The 23,233-nt window shown below is 33.0% G+C and overlaps 2 protein-coding genes across 8 annotated transcripts in view; one reads left to right on the forward strand and one right to left on the reverse strand.

Moving 5' to 3' along the window:
• The window catches only part of LOC106092969 (fasciclin-2), a 212,720-nt gene extending 206,147 nt beyond the window's left edge, over positions 1-6,573 (forward strand). For 3 of the 5 annotated variants that reach the window (XM_059367933.1, XM_013259927.2, XM_013259935.2), the window contains 2 exons: positions 370-456; positions 3,490-6,573. In XM_059367933.1, coding sequence (XP_059223916.1) covers positions 370-456; positions 3,490-3,613 — 211 coding nt within the window. In that variant the 3' untranslated portion in view covers positions 3,614-6,573. The remainder of the gene's footprint in view (positions 1-369; positions 457-3,489) is intronic. The other 2 variants (XM_013259944.2, XM_013259952.2) reach the window with 1 other exon arrangement.
• A 13,246-nt stretch (positions 6,574-19,819) lies between these two features.
• Positions 19,820-22,332, reverse strand: LOC106092855 (farnesol dehydrogenase). Of its 3 annotated transcripts, none has more exons than XR_001222247.2 (3): positions 20,546-22,332; positions 20,346-20,467; positions 20,196-20,284 (listed from the first exon to the last, which is right to left on the reverse strand). XR_001222247.2 is itself a non-coding variant. In XM_013259802.2 (3 exons), the coding sequence occupies exons 1-2, from the start codon at positions 21,125-21,127 to the stop codon at positions 20,411-20,413; spliced, it is 639 nt and encodes a 212-aa protein (XP_013115256.1). In that variant the 5' UTR covers positions 21,128-22,332; the 3' UTR covers positions 20,201-20,284; positions 20,409-20,410. The 3 variants fall into 3 exon arrangements, 2 of the variants coding, with proteins under 2 accessions (XP_013115243.1, XP_013115256.1); XM_013259802.2 differs by having other exon boundaries at positions 20,201-20,284; positions 20,409-20,467; XM_013259789.2 differs by lacking the exon at positions 20,346-20,467 and having other exon boundaries at positions 19,820-20,284.
• Between the last annotated feature and the right edge of the window lie 901 nt (positions 22,333-23,233).

Here is a 23,233-nt window from a genome sequence, read left to right on the forward strand (position 1 = left end):
GTTGTGTTTGGTTTATTGGTCCTTAACAACTTGGGTTCATTTCTAGTGCAATATTAAATGATGATTATTTTGTTGTCCTCTTAGTTTCTTTTTTCCTTTCTATTTGGGTTTAGTTTGTAATTTCGTATGCACATTCATTTATTTAGTTTTACTCACTTCATTCATGTTCGTGCATTTCATTTCCCGCCCTTTTTGCACCACCCCTTTCCTTTTCACCTATATCAAAATTTAATTCATTAATCGTATTTGAAACAAACAAAAAAATCATTTTATACCAAATAAAAAACAAAAATCAAAAATAAAACAAAACAAACCAAACATCTAACAAAGCAGTCTTTATGGTTGGCGTTTCCCACTACCTTATTGCAGTGGCCAGCTGGTTAAGGAGCCCCCACCATCACCGTTACCTTTACCGCCACCAGTCAAATTAGGTGGATCCCCCATGATATCACCATCGTACGTAAAACCAAGCAACAACTACCAAAAATTACCATTTACTATTTTTTTAACCCTTTACTGTTTTTGTTGTATAATAACTAACACTAGAATAGATTTGCAAAAAAAAAGCAAAAAACTAAAAAAAAGTTCAAACATATCAACTAACAAATAACAAATCCCTTATCCCTTTTACTCGCATAATCTCATTAACTCAACTTTTCATTAAATGTTGTTTATAATAACACATTCCAAAATATTTTAGTAGTTATATTCTGTTATAATTATGTTGTAAAGACAGCTTTTTCCCTAATTGAGCATAAACACAAAAAGCTACAGTTAAATTTACAGTTTAACGCTAAGTTTGTACAAATTTTAAGTACACTCATAGAAAAAAGTTTGCAGACAATAGCAAACAATGTCTGCGGAATATTAGTAGTTAATATTGCTGCTAGTGTAGCAGTGGTTCTGCTATTACAGCAGTGTTACTGCAATTTCAAAGTAGTGTGCTTACAGCTGAAAAGTCAAAGTCAGTCAACTTATTTAGAGTAATATTCCACAAATTAAAAACATCTCTTCCTCCAACAAGGTTTCTAAAAAAAATTCTAAAAAATGCCTAAAGTAATCAAAACATGTAACAGGCAACCATAAAAAGTAGAATACACACTTATTTTTCAGCGGACTTGTGTACTCAATACAGCAGATTTTGTTAGTTGAAATAGCAGTAAGAAGTCATTGTGTTTTTTCAGCGGACTTGTGTACTCAATACAGCAGATTTTGTTAGTTGAAATAGCAGTAAGAAGTCATTGTGTAATAATATTTCAGTTCATTCGGATAAGATTTGCGCCATGTAGGGCCCCAAGAATCAAAATCGGGAGGTAGGTTTATATAGGAGCTGTGTCAAGCTATTGATCGATTCAGACCATATTAGACACGTCTGTTGAAAGTCATGAGTGAAGCCGTTTTACAAAATTTCAGCCAAATCGAATGAGAATTGCGCGCTCTATTGGCTCAAGAAGTCAATTTCCAAGATCGGTCTATAAGACAGCTATACCAGATTATGAACCGATTTGAATCATACTTTGCACAGTTATTGGAAGTGACACCAAAACACTACGTGCAAAATTTCAGTCAAATTGGACAAGAATTGCGCCCTCTAGAGGCTCAAGATCCAAGATCGGTTTATACGGCAGCTATATCAAAACATGGACCGATTTGGCCCATTTACAATCCCAACCGGCCTACACTAATAAAAAGTATTTGTGCAAAATTTCAAGCGGCTAGCTTTACTCCTTCGAAAGTTAGGGTGCTTTCGACAGACAGACGGACGGACATGGCTAGATCGACTTAAAATGACATGACGATCAAGAATATATATACTTTATTAGGTCTCAGGCGCATATTTCGAGGTGTTACAAACAGAATGACGAAATTTATATACCCCCATCCTAAAGTGGAGGGTATAAAAACATTATGGAAAGTATACATTCAGTGGTCATTATAAGCATCTACTGAGACACTTTTACATTTGTGTTTTATTTTTTTTTTCTTCTAACATCCCCTAATTAAGCAGCAGTCATTTTCAACAAACAACTGACTTTTCAGCAGTAAGCCTGCTGCTCTGAAATTGCTCTACTATTGCTGTAAAAACAGAACTGCTGCAACGATCCAGCAAAATTAACTACTAATTTCAGCAGCCAGTGTTTGCTATTTCAGCAAACTTGTTTCTATGAGTTTAGGAAAAAAGTGCATGGGGTGTTTTAACATTGTCATAGATTCTCATGTGCCTTTATTGCCAAAATGATACGTTGAGCGAATCGAGTAACATGGTATGTTTTGGCAGTTAAAAATAACATTTAGCACTCCGAAAATATACGAAACAAGTAAAAGCGTGCTAAGTTCGGCCAGGCCGAATCTTAGAAACCCACCACAATGGATTCTGCTAAAAATGAATGTATTTATATGGGAGCTATATCAGGTTATAGACCGATTTGGGCCGTACTTTGCACATTTATTGAAAGTCAGAACAAAACACTACGTAAAACATGTCTGCCAAATCGGACAAAAGTTGCGGCTTCCAGGTGCTCGGGACGCCAAACCGAGAGATCGGTTTATATGGGGCATATATGGGGTATTTGGCACAGTTGTTGGAAGTCGTAACAAAACACTACATGCTCAATTCCAGCCAAATCAGACAAAAATTACGGCTTCCAGGGGTTCAAGAATTTAAATCGTGAGATCGGTTTATATGGAGGCTATATCAGGTTATAGACCGATTTGTGCCGTACTTTGCACAGTTGTTGGAAGTCATGACAAACCACTCAATCTCAGCCTAATCGGACAGATTATGGCCTCTAGGGGTTCAAGAAGTCAATTCGTGAGACCGGTCTACTTGGGAGATATATCAGGTTAAATACTGATTTGGACCGTACTTGGCACAATTATAGGAAGTCATAACAAAACACTACGTTAAATTGCGGCTTGTAGTGCTCAAGAAGTCAAATCAAGAGATCGATTTATATGGGAGCTGTATGTAAATCTGAACCGATATGGCCAATTTGCAATCCCCAACGGCCTACATCGATGTTAAGTATCTGTGAAAAATTCCAAGCGCCTAGCTATACGCGTTCGACCTCTATCGACGGACGGACGGTCATGGCTAGATCGACTCAGAACCTCGAGACGATCAAGAATATATATACTTTATGGGGTCTTAGACGATTATTGCGAGGTGTTACAAACGGAATGAATAGATTAGTATACCCCCATCCCATATATAAAAAAAAGAATTTTTTTTTTAATTTTATTCACTTCTGTATATTTTTAAATGGATTAAAATACTATTACAGCTACATTGGTAAAATAAAGAAGACTCAATGCCCATATAAACTTAGAGATTTTTTAAATGTACGAATCATAATAACTGTAAATCTAGCATTGCAATTTTTGTTTATGTACGATAAGTTTTTATTTGTAGTTATCCTAAATATAAACGTATTATATTACATTCATTATATAATGTTTTTGTTTTGTTTCTGCATTCTTTAACTACAGAGATGAAAAACAGCCTTTGCAAACACCAACGGAAAGTATGAAACAAAATTCAACCATTGAATTTGATGGTAAATTTGTACATTCACGAAGTGGTGAAATTATTGGTAAAAATTCAGCAGTATAAACGATACGTGTTGGGTTTAAGCGGACCTAAGCCTAAATGATAGATGCATGCGTCTGCTCATGCATACCAACCAAGATGACAAACTGGAGATTAGTTCTGGGATTTTGCCCGGAAGCCGATTGGGAATAAATATGCTTCATTATTACATACAAAAATACATACTTTCTCTCTATCTATAAAAACAAAAACATAACAGAAATCATGTACAATTAAGTTATATATAACGACTATATTGTTTCCATAGTATAAAACCATAATTTTATTAACGCATGATAGTCATATGACATTTTTCCACCATAAGTTTAAACAAATTTAAGTGTTTTTGTGCAAGCAAGCTAATGGTGTAAAGATGGCATAGTGATATGACAACAATCAGGTTCGACATTTAATTAAGTTTTTTTTTTATTTTTAGTCATTTCACAAAACATATGCCTCATTAGTTAAAATATTATCATTTATAGTATTATGCAGAAGACAGAAACCATAACATCATCAACAATTATTCATTCATTCATTTATTGCCTTAATTAAGATGAGTTCTTGCATATAAGTAGACTTAATTTGTGCGATAAGTTTTAAGGAAGAAATTGCATCATATTTGAATAGCATGCATACATGAAAATAATTAAACGCCATTTATTCATAATTTTAATGCCATTTTTAATCATTTGATTTTGTACAGATAAAACTTAGGGGTGCAATTTTTGCAACAATCATGCGGTGTTTTAATATTTTCTTTTTTTTATGAAATTTCCCTCTGATTATAAACGACCTATTAAAAATATTTTTTCACTAATATTGAGTACTAAATAATCGTGTTTAAAGTTTTGGTAAAATCTTTAATAAGGCAGCAAAACACATTTAAACTCATTTACAGTTTACCATGAAAATTAATTTCAATAGTGTAATTGAAAGATTTAAATCTAATTCATTCAATACAGCATAGTGATGAATAACTGAAGTTTAAGTTATTAAAACTTAAGTTAATGAAATCTTCATTTTGTTGAAAGCCCGTTATTTTAACCTTCATATATATTTTCACCTTATGATTTCCTGAGAAATTAAGCACTCCAACCCAAGCATTTCTAGTTGAATTTGGAGTATTTAAGAAAGTGTAACACTGAAAACATTTCAAACTTTGAATATTTTGAATTTCTTTATTATTAGTGAACAATCAAAAAAATTTTGGTTTTGTTTTTGCCCAATAACTTACGATTCTACTCCACTGCAAGCGAGTCAAATGTGTTTAGAATGGCACCACCTAAAACATCTAGATTTATTTCATTTATTTGCTCTATTATGAGTGATTTAAATTTTTGGTTTAGAAAAAATTTCATATTTATTGGTACTTAATTAACTCAAAAAAGTTTCATGTATTGACAAGACTTATTTATCGGCTCCCAGTTTCTTTTTGTTTTGTATTAAGAAAATTATTCATTAAATACATAATAATTATACTTTATAGTTACTCTAAGTGTAAATTGTGGCTTATGTGAATAAAATTTCAGCTATTAAGAGAGAAAGGAATAAATAAATTCCATATATATACATTCATCAGTTCATACATAGAGACATACATATAAATATATATTATATTTAATAAATCAAACGATTCATGACAACAAATGAACAAATAACAAAATGCTCAATAAAAATACTTAAAATTTATATACAGACCCACATATTTAAGAAAACAAAAGATAAGCGATGTATGCGTTTTAAATAATTTTTTTGTTTTAATGTTTCATTAAGGTTTGAAACCAATACGAAGGAATGCATTGGATTTGTCTCCTTTGGTATTTGTCTCCTTTAGGGTTTTATACCTCGATGAAAATAATGATGCATTTATAATTAAAAAAAAAATCTTGAGATGCAATGTTCTAAAAAAACCAAAGAAATTTTAGAAATAGGGAATAAGGAAAATGTCAAGCTCTTATTTTACATAAACAAAATTCAAAAAGGTGACCTAATTCTATCGCCTTCTAATTAAAATATAATTTTCCTTAATACATTAGCAGTAATTTTACAATTCTCCTGGATTTTGTACTGATTGCATCTCTGGATTTTTCCCTGTGTTTGTATAATCTGACTTTTATTTTTTGTGCTAACTTGTAAAAATATCTACACAATAAGTTACCGTAAGGCAAATCCTTACACATAGGTTAAATTTAACATAAGTAAATGTATTTATTAGTTCTAAGATTTACAATAAACAACAACAATTTCCACCATTAACTATAAATATACAAAAAACGTACATAAAAATCTACAAAAAACAATAAAACATAAAAAATTCCTTAAAAATATGAAGAAAAAAAAACAACATTGAATATTTATTTTGCATTTCATTCAGCGTTTATCCCTATTTTTTATTAATAAAGTTTATATTATGTTGTCTTTTATTAAGTTTGCCCCGAACCAAAAAAAAAACAAAACCCAGAAGACAAGCGCCTTTTAAGAGCTTCTTAAAATCAAATGTACTTATATGTAAAGCTATTTAGCAAAATGATAAAAATCACAACAGAAAACAATCTATAAAATGAACGTTTGAACGTTAAGGATACATTTTTGTACAAAAAAATTATATAAATATACGTTTGGGCCATTATCATCATAATATACCTAAATTCGCTTACATTACCAAAATAAAAAGAGTCGTAAATTTAAAAACGGAACATAATAAAGGCGAATTTCAATACAGACACCTTAATTCAAAAAAAAAAAAAAAACACAAGAAAAACTTTATTTATACCTATATACACCCAACGTTACAACATGGTCACCAAAAAAGAGATACAAACGCATTTAATTTTTTATAAGTTCTTCATAAGTTTAAAACTGAATACAAAGGGCTAGAAGTGAAAACGGATGTAGCTTTTCTATCTCAACATAAGATGTATATTGTGCTTCTTTTTCCTGAGAAAATAACACAATAAATAAATAACTCCCGAATACATAACGAAAAATTGTTTTCTTTTTTTCAATAGTAACAAAAAAAGTAAGTTAATACTTCTAATTCATCCAATACAGATTGTATTTTTCACAATGTAATGACTACTCCAATGAGTGTCCAAAAAATAGTAAAAAAAACGGTTTCGGATTCGGATCAAAACTTTGACAAATATTATTCCTCATCGAAAACTGAAATCAGATCATATTACAGATTTCGATGTTCCCACTTTTTCCCGAAAAACGTGTCCATTCCAGTACAAATACGCGCGATTTTGACGCGCTAATGTTAATTTCGAAATGTTTTCTCATCGTCCTTAAGATTCGCCAACATTTTTGAGATTTTGAAAATTTCGAAATTGTGCTGATTTTCGAAAAATGGTCAAAAAAACTTTTTTTCGATTTTCGTAAAAAACATTGGCGAATATAATTCCTCATTGAATGCTGAATTCAGAGCATATTTCAGATTTTTGAAATTCCAATTTTCTCCCGATTTTCGAAAATTTCAAAAATGTCTGAAAAATGGTCAAAAAAACTTTTTTTCGCTTTTCGCAAAAAATGTTGGCGAATATAATTCCCCATCGAAAACTGAATTCAGAGCATATTTCAAATGTTCAAAAAACCCATTTGTTGACAAAAAACGTGTCGATTTAAGTGAAAATACGCGCGATTTTGACGCTCTGATGACAGATTTCGAAATTTTGCCCCATTGTCCTTTAGATTCGCCAACAGTTTTGAGATTTTGAAAACTTCGAAATTTTGGCGATTTTCGAAAATTTCAATGACTATAGCCTTGTCTGAAAAATGGTCAAAAAAACTTTTTTTCGCTTTTCGCAAAAAATGTTGGCGAATATAATTCCCCATCGAAAACTGAATTCAGAGCATATTTCAAATGTTCAAAATACCCATTTGTTGACAAAAAACGTGTCGATTTATGTGAAAATACGCGCGATTTTGACGCTCTGATGACAGATTTCGGAAATTTTTCTAATTGTCCTTTAGATTCGCCAACATTTATAAGATTTTGAAAACTTCGAAATTTTGGCGATTTTCGAAAATTTCAATGACTTATAGCCTTGTCTGAAAAATGGTCAAAAAAACTTTTTTTCGCTTTTCGCAAAAAATGTTGGCGAATATAATTCCCCATCGAAAACTGAATTCAGAGCATATTTCAAATGTTCAAAAAACCCATTTGTTGACAAAAAACGTGTCGATTTAAGTGAAAATACGTGCGATTTTGACGCTCTGATGACAGATTTCGAAATTTTGCCTCATTGTCCTTTAGATTCGCCAACAGTTTTGAGATTTTGAAAACTTCGAAATTTTGGCGATTTTCGAAAATTTCAATGACTTATAGCCTTGTCTGAAAAATGGTGAAAAAAACTTTTTTTCGCTTTTCGCAAAAAATGTTGGCGAATATAATTCCCCATCGAAAACTGAATTCAGAGCATATTTCAAATGTTCAAAAAACCCATTTGTTGACAAAAAACGTGTCGATTTATGTGAAAATACGCGCGATTTTGACGCTCTGATGACAGATTTCGGAAATTTTCCTAATTGTCCTTTAGATTCGCCAACATTTATAAGATTTTGAAAACTTCGAAATTTTGGCGATTTTCGAAAATTTCAATGACTTATAGCCTTGTCTGAAAAATGGTCAAAAAAACTTTTTTTCGCTTTTCGCAAAAAATGTTGGCGAATATAATTCCCCATCGAAAACTGAATTCAGAGCATATTTCAAATGTTCAAAAAACCCATTTGTTGACAAAAAACGTGTCGATTTAAGTGAAAATACGTGCGATTTTGACGCTCTGATGACAGATTTCGAAATTTTGCCTCATTGTCCTTTAGATTCGCCAACAGTTTTGAGATTTTGAAAACTTCGAAATTTTGGCGATTTTCGAAAATTTCAATGACTTATAGCCTTGTCTGAAAAATGGTCAAAAAAACTTTTTTTCGCTTTTCGCAAAAAATGTTGGCGAATATAATTCCCCATCGAAAACTGAATTCAGAGCATATTTCAAATGTTCAAAAAACCCATTTGTTGACAAAAAACGTGTCGATTTAAGTGAAAATACGCGCGATTTTGACGCTCTGATGACAGATTTCGAAATTTTGCCCCATTGTCCTTTAGATTCGCCAACAGTTTTGAGATTTTGAAAACTTCGAAATTTTGGCGATTTTCGAAAATTTCAATGACTTATAGCCTTGTCTGAAAAATGGTCAAAAAAACTTTTTTCGCTTTTCGCAAAAAATGTTGGCGAATATAATTCCCCATCGAAAACTGAGTTCAGAGCATATTTCAAATGTTCAAAATACCCATTTGTTGACAAAAAACGTGTCGATTTAAGTGAAAATACGCGCGATTTTGACGCTCTGATGACAGATTTCGAAATTTTGCCTCATTGTCCTTTAGATTCGCCAACAGTTTTGAGATTTTGAAAACTTCGAAATTTTGGCGATTTTCGAAAATTTCAATGACTTATAGCCTTGTCTGAAAAATGGTCAAAAAAACTTTTTTTCGCTTTTCGCAAAAAATGTTGGCGAATATAATTCCCCATCGAAAACTGAATTCAGAGCATATTTCAAATGTTCAAAAAACCCATTTGTTGACAAAAAACGTGTCGATTTAAGTGAAAATACGTGCGATTTTGACGCTCTGATGACAGATTTCGAAATTTTGCCTCATTGTCCTTTAGATTCGCCAACAGTTTTGAGATTTTGAAAACTTCGAAATTTTGGCGATTTTCGAAAATTTCAATGACTTATAGCCTTGTCTGAAAAATGGTCAAAAAAACTTTTTTTCGCTTTTCGCAAAAAATGTTGGCGAATATAATTCCCCATCGAAAACTGAATTCAGAGCATATTTCAAATGTTCAAAAAACCCATTTGTTGACAAAAAAGTGTCGATTTAAGTGAAAATACGCGCGATTTTGACGCTCTGATGACAGATTTCGAAATTTTGCCCCATTGTCCTTTAGATTCGCCAACAGTTTTGAGATTTTGAAAACTTCGAAATTTTGGCGATTTTCGAAAATTTCAATGACTTATAGCCTTGTCTGAAAAATGGTCAAAAAAACTTTTTTCGCTTTTCGCAAAAAATGTTGGCGAATATAATTCCCCATCGAAAACTGAGTTCAGAGCATATTTCAAATGTTCAAAATACCCATTTGTTGACAAAAAACGTGTCGATTTAAGTGAAAATACGCGCGATTTTGACGCTCTGATGACAGATTTCGAAATTTTGCCTCATTGTCCTATAGATTCGCCAACAGTTTTGAGATTTTGAAAACTTCGAAATTTTGGCGATTTTCGAAAATTTCAATGACTTATAGCCTTGTCTGAAAAATGGTCAAAAAAACTTTTTTTCGCTTTTCGCAAAAAATGTTGGCGAATATAATTCCCCATCGAAAACTGAATTCAGAGCATATTTCAAATGTTCAAAAAACCCATTTGTTGACAAAAAACGTGTCGATTTAAGTGAAAATACGCGCGATTTTGACGCTGCGATGACAGATTTCGAAATTTTGCCCCATTGTCCTTTAGATTCGCCAACAGTTTTGAGATTTTGAAAACTTCGAAATTTTGGCGATTTTCGAAAATTTCAATGACTTATAGCCTTGTCTGAAAAATGGTCAAAAAAACTTTTTTCGCTTTTCGCAAAAAATGTTGGCGAATATAATTCCCCATCGAAAACTGAGTTCAGAGCATATTTCAAATGTTCAAAATACCCATTTGTTGACAAAAAACGTGTCGATTTAAGTGAAAATACGCGCGATTTTGACGCTCTGATGACATATTTCGAAATTTTGCCTCATTGTCCTTTAGATTCGCCAACAGTTTTGAGATTTTGAAAACTTCGAAATTTTGGCGATTTTCGAAAATTTCAATGACTTATAGCCTTGTCTGAAAAATGGTCAAAAAAACTTTTTTTCGCTTTTCGCAAAAAATGTTGGCGAATATAATTCCCCATCGAAAACTGAATTCAGAGCATATTTCAAATGTTCAAAAAACCCATTTGTTGACAAAAAACGTGTCGATTTAAGTGAAAATACGTGCGATTTTGACGCTCTGATGACAGATTTCGAAATTTTGCCTCATTGTCCTTTAGATTCGCCAACAGTTTTGAGATTTTGAAAACTTCGAAATTTTGGCGATTTTCGAAAATTTCAATGACTTATAGCCTTGTCTGAAAAATGGTCAAAAAAACTTTTTTTTCGCTTTTCGCACAAAATGTTGGCGAATATAATTCCCCATCGAAAACTGAATTCAGAGCATATTTCAAATGTTCAAAATACCCATTTGTTGACAAAAAACGTGTCGATTTAAGTGAAAATACGTGCGATTTTGACGCTCTGATGACAGATTTCGAAATTTTGCCTCATTGTCCTTTAGATTCGCCAACAGTTTTGAGATTTTGAAAACTTCGAAATTTTGGCGATTTTCGAAAATTTCAATGACTTATAGCCTTGTCTGAAAAATGGTCAAAAAAACTTTTTTTCGCTTTTCGCAAAAAATGTTGGCGAATATAATTCCCCATCGAAAACTGAATTCAGAGCATATTTCAAATGTTCAAAAAACCCATTTGTTGACAAAAATGTGTCGATTTAAGTGAAAATACGCGCGATTTTGACGCTCTGATGACAGATTTCGAAATTTTGCCCCATTGTCCTTTAGATTCGCCAACAGTTTTGAGATTTTGAAAACTTCGAAATTTTGGCGATTTTCGAAAATTTCAATGACTTATAGCCTTGTCTGAAAAATGGTCAAAAAAACTTTTTTCGCTTTTCGCAAAAAATGTTGGCGAATATAATTCCCCATCGAAAACTGAGTTCAGAGCATATTTCAAATGTTCAAAATACCCATTTGTTGACAAAAAACGTGTCGATTTAAGTGAAAATACGCGCGATTTTGACGCTCTGATGACAGATTTCGAAATTTTGCCTCATTGTCCTTTAGATTCGCCAACAGTTTTGAGATTTTGAAAACTTCGAAATTTTGGCGATTTTCGAAAATTTCAATGACTTATAGCCTTGTCTGAAAAATGGTCAAAAAAACTTTTTTTCGCTTTTCGCAAAAACTGTTGGCGAATATAATTCCCCATCGAAAACTGAATTCAGAGCATATTTCAAATGTTCAAAAAACCCATTTGTTGACAAAAAAGTGTCGATTTAAGTGAAAATACGCGCGATTTTGACGCTCTGATGACAGATTTCGAAATTTTGCCTCATTGTCCTTTAGATTCGCCAACAGTTTTGAGATTTTGAAAACTTCGAAATTTTGGCGATTTTCGAAAATTTCAATGACTTATAGCCTTGTCTGAAAAATGGTCAAAAAAACTTTTTTTCGCTTTTCGCAAAAAATGTTGGCGAATATAATTCCCCATCGAAAACTGAATTCAGAGCATATTTCAAATGTTCAAAAAACCCATTTGTTGACAAAAAACGTGTCGATTTAAGTGAAAATACGCGCGATTTTGACGCTCTGATGACAGATTTCGAAATTTTGCCTCATTGTCCTTTAGATTCGCCAACAGTTTTGAGATTTTGAAAACTTCGAAATTTTGGCGATTTTCGAAAATTTCAATGACTTATAGCCTTGTCTGAAAAATGGTCAAAAAAACTTTTTTTCGCTTTTCGCAAAAAATGTTGGCGAATATAATTCCCCATCGAAACTGAATTCAGAGCATATTTCAAATGTTCAAAAAACCCATTTGTTGACAAAAAACGTGTCGATTTAAGTGAAAATACGTGCGATTTTGACGCTCTGATGACAGATTTCGAAATTTTGCCTCATTGTCCTTTAGATTCGCCAACAGTTTTGAGATTTTGAAAACTTCGAAATTTTGGCGATTTTCGAAAATTTCAATGACTTATAGCCTTGTCTGAAAAATGGTCAAAAAAACTTTTTTCGCTTTTCGCAAAAAATGTTGGCGAATATAATTCCCCATCGAAAACTGAATTCAGAGCATATTTCAAATGTTCAAAAAACCCATTTGTTGACAAAAAACGTGTCGATTTAAGTGAAAATACGTGCGATTTTGACGCTCTGATGACAGATTTCGAAATTTTGCCTCATTGTCCTTTAGATTCGCCAACAGTTTTGAGATTTTGAAAACTTCGAAATTTTGGCGATTTTCGAAAATTTCAATGACTTATAGCCTTGTCTGAAAAATGGTCAAAAAAACTTTTTTTCGCTTTTCGCAAAAAATGTTGGCGAATATAATTCCCCATCGAAAACTGAATTCAGAGCATATTTCAAATGTTCAAAAAACCCATTTGTTGACAAAAAACGTGTCGATTTAAGTGAAAATACGTGCGATTTTGACGCTCTGATGACAGATTTCGAAATTTTGCCTCATTGTCCTTTAGATTCGCCAACAGTTTTGAGATTTTGAAAACTTCGAAATTTTGGCGATTTTCGAAAATTTCAATGACTTATAGCCTTGTCTGAAAAATGGTCAAAAAAACTTTTTTCGCTTTTCGCAAAAAATGTTGGCGAATATAATTCCCCATCGAAAACTGAATTCAGAGCATATTTCAAATGTTCAAAAAACCCATTTGTTGACAAAAAACGTGTCGATTTATGTGAAAATACGCGCGATTTTGACGCTCTGATGACAGATTTCGAAATTTTGCCTCATTGTCCTTTAGATTCGCCAACAGTTTTGAGATTTTGAAAACTTCGAAATTTTGGCGATTTTCGAAAATTTCAATGACTTTTAGCCTTGTCTGAAAAATGGTCAAAAAAACTTTTTTTTGTTTTTCGTAAAAAATGTTGGCGAATATAATTCCCCATCGAAAACTGAATTCAGAGCATATTTCAAATGTTCAAAATACCCATTTGTTGACAAAAAACGTGTCGATTTAAGTGAAAATACGCGCGATTTTGACGCTCTGATGACAGATTTCGAAATTTTGCCTCATTGTCCTTTAGATTCGCCAACAGTTTTGAGATTTTGAAAACTTCGAAATTTTGGCGATTTTCGAAAATTTCAATGACTTATAGCCTTGTCTGAAAAATGGTCAAAAAAACTTTTTTTCGCTTTTCGCAAAAAATGTTGGCGAATATAATTCCCCATCGAAAACTGAATTCAGAGCATATTTCAAATGTTCAAAAAACCCATTTGTTGACAAAAAAGTGTCGATTTAAGTGAAAATACGCGCGATTTTGACGCTCTGATGACAGATTTCGAAATTTTGCCCCATTGTCCTTTAGATTCGCCAACAGTTTTGAGATTTTGAAAACTTCGAAATTTTGGCGATTTTCGAAAATTTCAATGACTTATAGCCTTGTCTGAAAAATGGTCAAAAAAACTTTTTTCGCTTTTCGCAAAAAATGTTGGCGAATATAATTCCCCATCGAAAACTGAGTTCAGAGCATATTTCAAATGTTCAAAATACCCATTTGTTGACAAAAAACGTGTCGATTTAAGTGAAAATACGCGCGATTTTGACGCTCTGATGACAGATTTCGAAATTTTGCCTCATTGTCCTTTAGATTCGCCAACAGTTTTGAGATTTTGAAAACTTCGAAATTTTGGCGATTTTCGAAAATTTCAATGACTTATAGCCTTGTCTGAAAAATGGTCAAAAAAACTTTTTTTCGCTTTTCGCAAAAACTGTTGGCGAATATAATTCCCCATCGAAAACTGAATTCAGAGCATATTTCAAATGTTCAAAAAACCCATTTGTTGACAAAAAACGTGTCGATTTAAGTGAAAATACGCGCGATTTTGACGCTCTGATGACAGATTTCGAAATTTTGCCTCATTGTCCTTTAGATTCGCCAACAGTTTTGAGATTTTGAAAACTTCGAAATTTTGGCGATTTTCGAAAATTTCAATGACTTATAGCCTTGTCTGAAAAATGGTCAAAAAAACTTTTTTTCGCTTTTCGCAAAAAATGTTGGCGAATATAATTCCCCATCGAAAACTGAATTCAGAGCATATTTCAAATGTTCAAAAAACCCATTTGTTGACAAAAAACGTGTCGATTTAAGTGAAAATACGCGCGATTTTGACGCTCTGATGACAGATTTCGAAATTTTGCCTCATTGTCCTTTAGATTCGCCAACAGTTTTGAGATTTTGAAAACTTCGAAATTTTGGCGATTTTCGAAAATTTCAATGACTTATAGCCTTGTCTGAAAAATGGTCAAAAAAACTTTTTTTCGCTTTTCGCAAAAAATGTTGGCGAATATAATTCCCCATCGAAAACTGAATTCAGAGCATATTTCAAATGTTCAAAAAACCCATTTGTTGACAAAAAACGTGTCGATTTAAGTGAAAATACGTGCGATTTTGACGCTCTGATGACAGATTTCGAAATTTTGCCTCATTGTCCTTTAGATTCGCCAACAGTTTTGAGATTTTGAAAACTTCGAAATTTTGGCGATTTTCGAAAATTTCAATGACTTATAGCCTTGTCTGAAAAATGGTCAAAAAAACTTTTTTCGCTTTTCGCAAAAAATGTTGGCGAATATAATTCCCCATCGAAAACTGAGTTCAGAGCATATTTCAAATGTTCAAAATACCCATTTGTTGACAAAAAACGTGTCGATTTAAGTGAAAATACGCGCGATTTTGACGCTCTGATGACAGATTTCGAAATTTTGCCTCATAGTCCTTTAGATTCGCCAACAGTTTTGAGATTTTGAAAACTTCGAAATTTTGGCGATTTTCGAAAATTTCAATGACTTATAGCCTTGTCTGAAAAATGGTCAAAAAAACTTTTTTTCGCTTTTCGCAAAAAATGTTGGCGAATATAATTCCCCATCGAAAACTGAATTCAGAGCATATTTCAAATGTTCAAAAAACCCATTTGTTGACAAAAAAGTGTCGATTTAAGTGAAAATACGCGCGATTTTGACGCTCTGATGACAGATTTCGAAATTTTGCCTCATTGTCCTTTAGATTCGCCAACAGTTTTGAGATTTTGAAAACTTCGAAATTTTGGCGATTTTCGAAAATTTCAATGACTTATAGCCTTGTCTGAAAAATGGTCAAAAAAACTTTTTTTCGCTTTTCGCAAAAAATGTTGGCGAATATAATTCCCCATCGAAAACTGAATTCAGAGCATATTTCAAATGTTCAAAAAACCCATTTGTTGACAAAAAACGTGTCGATTTAAGTGAAAATACGCGCGATTTTGACGCTCTGATGACAGATTTCGAAATTTTGCCTCATTGTCCTTTAGATTCGCCAACAGTTTTGAGATTTTGAAAACTTCGAAATTTTGGCGATTTTCGAAAATTTCAATGACTTATAGCCTTGTCTGAAAAATGGTCAAAAAAACTTTTTTTCGCTTTTCGCAAAAAATGTTGGCGAATATAATTCCCCATCGAAAACTGAATTCAGAGCATATTTCAAATGTTCAAAAAACCCATTTGTTGACAAAAAATGTGTCGATTTAAGTGAAAATACGCGCGATTTTGACGCTCTGATGACATATAGCCTTGTCTGAAAAATGGTCAAAAAAACTTTTTTTCGCTTTTCGCAAAAAATGTTGGCGAATATAATTCCCCATCGAAAACTGAATTCAGAGCATATTTCAAATGTTCAAAAAACCCATTTGTTGACAAAAAACGTGTCGATTTAAGTGAAAATACGCGCGATTTTGACGCTCTGATGACAGATTTCGAAATTTTGCCTCATTGTCCTTTAGATTCGCCAACAGTTTTGAGATTTTGAAAACTTCGAAATTTTGGCGATTTTCGAAAATTTCAATGACTTATAGCCTTGTCTGAAAAATGGTCAAAAAAACTTTTTTTCGCTTTTCGCAAAAAATGTTGGCGAATATAATTCCCCATCGAAAACTGAATTCAGAGCATATTTCAAATGTTCAAAAAACCCATTTGTTGACAAAAAATGTGTCGATTTAAGTGAAAATACGCGCGATTTTGACGCTCTGATGACAGATTTCGAAATTTTGCCCCATTGTCCTTTAGATTCGCCAACAGTTTTGAGATTTTGAAAACTTCGAAATTTTGGCGATTTTCGAAAATTTCAATGACTTATAGCCTTGTCTGAAAAATGGTCAAAAAAACTTCTTTTCGCTTTTCGCAAAAAATGTTGGCGAATATAATTCCCCATCGAAAACTGAATTCAGAGCATATTTCAAATGTTCAAAATACCCATTTGTTGACAAAAAACGTGTCGATTTAAGTGAAAATACGCGCGATTTTGACTCTCTGATGACAGATTTCGAAATTTTGCCTCATTGTCCTTTAGATTCGCCAACAGTTTTGAGATTTTGAAAAATTCGAAATTTTGGCGATTTTCGAAAATTTCAATGACTTGTCTGAAAAATGGTCAAAAAAACTTTTTTCCGCTTTTCGCAAAAAATGTTGGCGAATATAATTCCCCATCGAAAACTGAATTCAGAGCATATTTCAAATGTTCAAAAAACCCATTTGTTGACAAAAAACGTGTCGATTTAAGTGAAAATACGCGCGATTTTGACGCTCTGATGACAGATTTCGAAATTTTGCCTCATTGTCCTTTAGATTCGCCAACAGTTTTGAGATTTTGAAAAATTCGAAATTTTGGCGATTTTCGAAAATTTCAATGACTTATAGCCTTGTCTGAAAAATGGTCAAAAAAACTTTTTTTTCGCTTTTCGCACAAAATGTTGGCGAATATAATTCCCCATCGAAAACTGAATTCAGAGCATATTTCAAATGTTCAAAATACCCATTTGTTGACAAAAAACGTGTCGATTTAAGTGAAAATACGCGCGATTTTGACGCTCTGATGACAGATTTCGAAATTTTGCCTCATTGTCCTTTAGATTCGCCAACAGTTTTGAGATTTTGAAAACTTCGAAATTTTGGTGATTTTCGAAAATTTCAATGACTTATAGCCTTGTCTGAAAAATGGTCAAAAAAACTTTTTTTCGCTTTTCGCAAAAAATGTTGGCGAATATAATTCCCCATCGAAAACTGAATTCAGAGCATATTTCAAATGTTCAAAAAACCCATTTGTTGACAAAAAACGTGTCGATTTAAGTGAAAATACGTGCGATTTTGACGCTCTGATGACAGATTTCGAAATTTTGCCTCATTGTCCTTTAGATTCGCCAACAGTTTTGAGATTTTGAAAACTTCGAAATTTTGGCGATTTTCGAAAATTTCAATGACTTATAGCCTTGTCTGAAAAATGGTCAAAAAAACTTTTTTCGCTTTTCGCAAAAAATGTTGGCGAATATAATTCCCCATCGAAAACTGAATTCAGAGCATATTTCAAATGTTCAAAAAACCCATTTGTTGACAAAAAACGTGTCGATTTATGTGAAAATACGCGCGATTTTGACGCTCTGATGACAGATTTCGAAATTTTGCCTCATTGTCCTTTAGATTCGCCAACAGTTTTGAGATTTTGAAAACTTCGAAATTTTGGCGATTTTCGAAAATTTCAATGACTTATAGCCTTGTCTGAAAAATGGTCAAAAAAACTTTTTTTTGTTTTTCGTAAAAAATGTTGGCGAATATAATTCCCCATCGAAAACTGAATTCAGAGCATATTTCAAATGTTCAAAATACCCATTTGTTGACAAAAAACGTGTCGATTTAAGTGAAAATACGCGCGATTTTGACGCTCTGATGACAGATTTCGAAATTTTGCCTCATTGTCCTTTAGATTCGCCAACAGTTTTGAGATTTTGAAAACTTCGAAATTTTGGCGATTTTCGAAAATTTCAATGACTTATAGCCTTGTCTGAAAAATGGTCAAAAAAACTTTTTTTCGCTTTTCGCAAAAAATGTTGGCGAATATAATTCCCCATCGAAAACTGAATTCAGAGCATATTTCAAATGTTCAAAAAAGCCATTTGTTGACTAAAAACGTGTCGATTTAAGTGAAAATACGCGCGATTTTGACGCTCTGATGACAGATTTCGGAAATTTTCCTAATTGTCCTTTAGATTCGCCAACAGTTTTGAGATTTTGAAAATTTTGAAATTGTGCTGATTTTCGAAAATTTCAATGACTTATACTTGTCTGAAAAATGGTCAAAAAAAACTTTTTTTCGCTTTTCGTAAAAAACATTGCAGAAAATAATTCCTCATCGAATACTGAATTCAGAGCATATTTCAGATTTTTGAAATTCCAATTTTTTCCCTAAAAACGCGTAGGATTCATGTCAATGACGCGCCATATTATTTTTTCGGTTTTCGTAAAAAACATTGGCGAATGCAATTCCTCATTGAATACTGAATTCAGAGCATATTTCAGATTTTCAAAATTTTCATTTCTTGCCAAAATATCCTCCGATTTCAGTGCAAATACGCACGGTTTTGACGCGCTAATGATTAATTTCTAAATTTTTTTTTCATTGTCCTTCAGGTTTGCCAACATTTTTGAGATTTTGAAAATTTCGAAATGGAGCTGATTGCCAAAAATATGAATGACTTAAAGCCTCTGAAAAATGGTAAAAAACTTTATTTCGATTTTTGAAAAAAAACTTTGCCGAATGTAATTCCTCATTGAGTTTTCCTATTTCTTCCCTAAAAACGCGTATGTTTCATGCGAATTACGCTCCATATTTTTTTTTCGATTTTCGTAAAAAAACTTAACTCCACATCGAAAACTGTATGCAGAGCATATATCAGAATTTTGAAATTCCCATTTTTTCCCCTAAAAACGCGTAGGTTTCAGGCTAATGAGATGCCAAAAAAATTTGGCGAATATAATTTCTCGTCGGAAACCGAATTCAAAGCATATATTAGATTTTTCACGTTCCCATTTTTGACTTAAAATAAACCGTTCTCAGTGCAAGAACGGGCGATTGTGTCGCGCTGATGACGAATTTTGAAATTTTGACTCATTGCCCTTTATATTCATTTACATTTTTCAGATTTTGGTGATTTTGTTGCTTCTGTCTGAAAAACGGTCAAAAGACTTTTTTTCGATTTTTTTTTTAAACTTTCGCCAATACAATTCCTTATCGAAACTTTATTTAGAGAATATATCATATTTTAGAAATTTCCATTTTTGATCTAAAAAAGCGCTATTTCCATGAGCTGATGATGTATTTCGATGGTTCATCGTGCTTTAGATTCACAAACATTTGTAGCACGATGTTGACGAGCTGCTAGTGTATTTCAAAACGGCGTTTCATCTTCAAAACGGTGTTTCGTCGACTTTTAGATTCAAGAACTGATTTTACTGATGTTTGACCATATTAACCATTTACAAGTTCTTACCAAAAAAATAGATAGATATATTTAAGAAGAGTTATTTATTATTCAACTGTGTACGTTTTGGCAATTTCCTAAACAAATTTTAAAATAACAAAAATAATAACCTGGCTTTTTTTCCTTTAAAACAAAAAAATTCTCTATCTTTAAACTCATACAAATTTTGTACAATTTCTATTTAAACCTTTTTCTACTAGTTTGTTGTTATGTTAACATTCGTTAAATAAACATTCACACTGTCAATTAATTACTAACTGGAATACAATAACTTATTGCAATTACATAGTTTGCAGCTATCTATCATTAAGAATGTAGAGTGCATTGCTCATTGCTTAGTACTTTTCAGTAGATGGTACCATCAATAATTCTGCTATAGTGACATGTTGCGGTGAACCCAGAATAAATGCGATGCCTCTCGCGACATCTTCTGGTTTTAATGGATCCACAAAATTAGGGAATTTATCCAAATTGCTTGACAATTGCTCCTTCGTGCCAAAGTCTGTATCAGTCAATCCTGGACTAATCTCCTGAAAAGAAAATACGAGAGAAATTTTCATTTAAACCAAACACTTTTTTATCATTACTAACTAGCTTAAGTGTTAACTCTTGCAACTGTAATGAATTTTAAAAGTATTTTGCAGCAATTGCTACCTTCATAACTTTAATGCTTCAATGGCAGAGAAATCAACGCCTAAATGGAGCCGACTGACCTTTTGTGGAATAAATTATAATATTTTATTTTGCAATTAGCTACACCAAATTACATTTGATGGCATGTCCATACATACCGATAAACGTAGAAGCTTGTCTTCAGACATTTCCCTTCGCAAAACTTCATTGGTAGCTCTTAAGGCATGCTTGGCAACGGGATACAAATTAAAACCACATCCAGGTATAGCTTCCGGAACGGTGTGGCCCAGTAGACTGTTAACATTAATCACATGACATTCCTCCCCAAATTCCATGGCTTTTTTCATTAGACGGTATGCTTCCTTGGTACAATACACAGCACCCATAAGATTTACCTCAATGACTTGTTTAAGAGTCTCATCATTTCCAGCATCCAATAGTTTAAAAAATTCACACATTCCCGCATTATTAATTAAGACATGCATTCTCTGTGCGAAACGCTGCTCCAACCAATGGAAAGCGGTACGCAGCGAGGGCAAAGAAGTAAGATCACATTCACGGGGAAAGAAGCGGTCTTTTTGGTTAGAGGGTAACTGGGTTTTCAGTTCTTCCATGGCCTGGAGTCGGCGGGCTAATCCAATGACAATCATATCGGCATTTAAAAGCTCCTTGCAAATAGCCCACCCAATGCCTCCACTAGCTCCCGTGACGACAGCAACCTTTCCGCGCCAACGTTCCATTTCAGTTTAAAAAAATTCTCTCAAATGCGTATGTGGTCCCAAGGATACGATCCCTTTCTCAAATTGTTTCAAAATATGTGGTTGATTGTTTGCTCTAACGGGTTGTACTGATCCGCTTAAAACTTGTGAAACGTTCAAAATTACTTTCGATACTAAGCCTGTTCAGTGTTGCACTAAGGGTATAATTATTTTCTGTTTCAAACAGTTGGTGCAACCGACAGGCCTTTACTAACACCTATATAATACGGTCAGAAAGCATTGAACTCAAGTTAAACTGCTTTTTCGCAATTCCAGTTGGCGTTTGTATTTTCCTCGATACCAACGCTATGTTTCTGCGCTTTATTATTAAATGACTCATTTCAGTTCATTTGCCAAACAACGGTTGTTGAACGTACAATATATTTAAATTAACACAACATTTTGAAAAGTAATTTAATAATTCGAAAATGTGAAATGAATTTGTCAGGGTTATCTGCTATTAAGGTTGCTGCCTAAACATTTTGTTTAATCTATTGTAAAAGGAAATAAAACACGAAAAATAACACAAACGGTTGATGAACCTAAACCAAGTTTACATTAGGCAGACTTTCGATTGGGAACAGATTGAGTTGTACGCCATGAAAAACTGATCAGGTGTTTGCATGGTAAAAATACTTTTTGGTTGACACAAATTTAGATTACTTTAGAATTGGCTTTTTACCTATTTGGCTTTAATTATGAAATAAAGGAGAGAAGTTATTGTAATAAAATTCATTTTTTTTGTCAGTCCTTTCATAAGCTTTATTGCGCTTTAGTATATAAGGGTAGCAAATCAAGAGGTTGCTTTTTTGCCTGACAATTCATAAAAAGTACGACATTAAAGACGCTTATGTGGTCGTCTTCGGCTGTAATTCAAAGACGACCACAGAATTGAAAATATGTTGAAAAGTTGTGTAGAATGGTCTAGCAAGCGAGGCTAGTCGCAGCAGTCTATCGAGTAAAGTGGTGCAAAATCATTGAAAATATACCACCTATTACTTTATCTCAACAAAAATTAACAAAGTTGAAGTAGGAAAGCCATAAGTAAAATGCCCAAGAAACAAAAACAGTAATTATACGCTTTGAAACAATTAAAGAATGGCAAAAGTCGGGCGGTGCCGACTATATAATACTCTACAACTACCCTATACACATAAATTGGAAAATGTCTAAACCGATATCATCAGATTCTACATCAAAAGTGGGGAGCTACATCGAAATTAAAAAAAAGTAAAGTATAGATATGTAAAAAAAAACAATGTGTGCCAAATTTGCTGATGGTCGATCAGGCGTTTCATATATTTGGGAGCTATATGAAAATCTGAAACGATTTCTATAAAATTCATCAGCAGTTTCAAGAATAATAAGATAATGCTTTGTGCGTGGAGACCAATTTACAAATGACAACTTTATCCCTATTTTAGTCCAAATCGGACGAACATATAATTCCGTACACTAAGTAAAATTCATAAAAAATACATCAATACAATACATACAATACGTGCCATTTTTTGAGATCAGCTTTAGAAGAGGAAATTGGGTGATACATATATATATGAGCTAAATCTAAAATTAAACCGATTGGAATATTAGTTCAAATCGGACTAACATTTTTATGAATCCATTTCTTCCAATTTCAATGGGCTTCGTCTCTAGCCCAAAAAAGAAGTTTGTGCGAATTTTCAAGATAATCGGATGTGCGATCATAATTTTGATTACAATTCAACATGGACAGACAGACCGGGGGACATAGCTAGATCGAATCGGAAAGTAATTCAGAGTTGATTATTATACTTATCAATAAATCCTTCTCTTCCCCTATGGATGTTTCAAACAAATGCGCTATGTTATTATACTTTCTACCATAGTTGTCGTGTTGGGTATGTTGTTGTAGCCACATTTTCATGCGAAGGTGGCGATCCTCGTCAAGCTCCTTTAGGTGAGAAAGCTCGTTCCTGTCCAAAGGACCGATCTCCGCGGGAACAGAGTGGCCATTGGATATTTAAAAGCGTCAAGAACTCGCCTTGTTATAACAAGCATCATAGGCACTCAGTATTTGTGCAAGAGCCGGTACCACCGGCCTCTCAC

The sequence above is a fragment of the Stomoxys calcitrans genome, chromosome 4 (genome assembly GCF_963082655.1).
Source record: "Stomoxys calcitrans chromosome 4, idStoCalc2.1, whole genome shotgun sequence".
Lineage (NCBI taxonomy): Eukaryota > Metazoa > Arthropoda > Insecta > Diptera > Muscidae > Stomoxys > Stomoxys calcitrans.

Excerpts from the sequence above, each read along its gene's own strand:
- LOC106092855 (XM_013259789.2), bottom strand. The coding sequence starts at position 21,127 with ATGGAACGTTGGCGCGGAAAGGTTGCTGTCGTCACGGGAGCTAGTGGA. Across the intron at positions 20,285-20,545 it reads ACAAGCTTCTACGTTTATCG|GAGATTAGTCCAGGATTGAC; the intron begins GTATGTATGGAC and ends TTTTCTTTTCAG.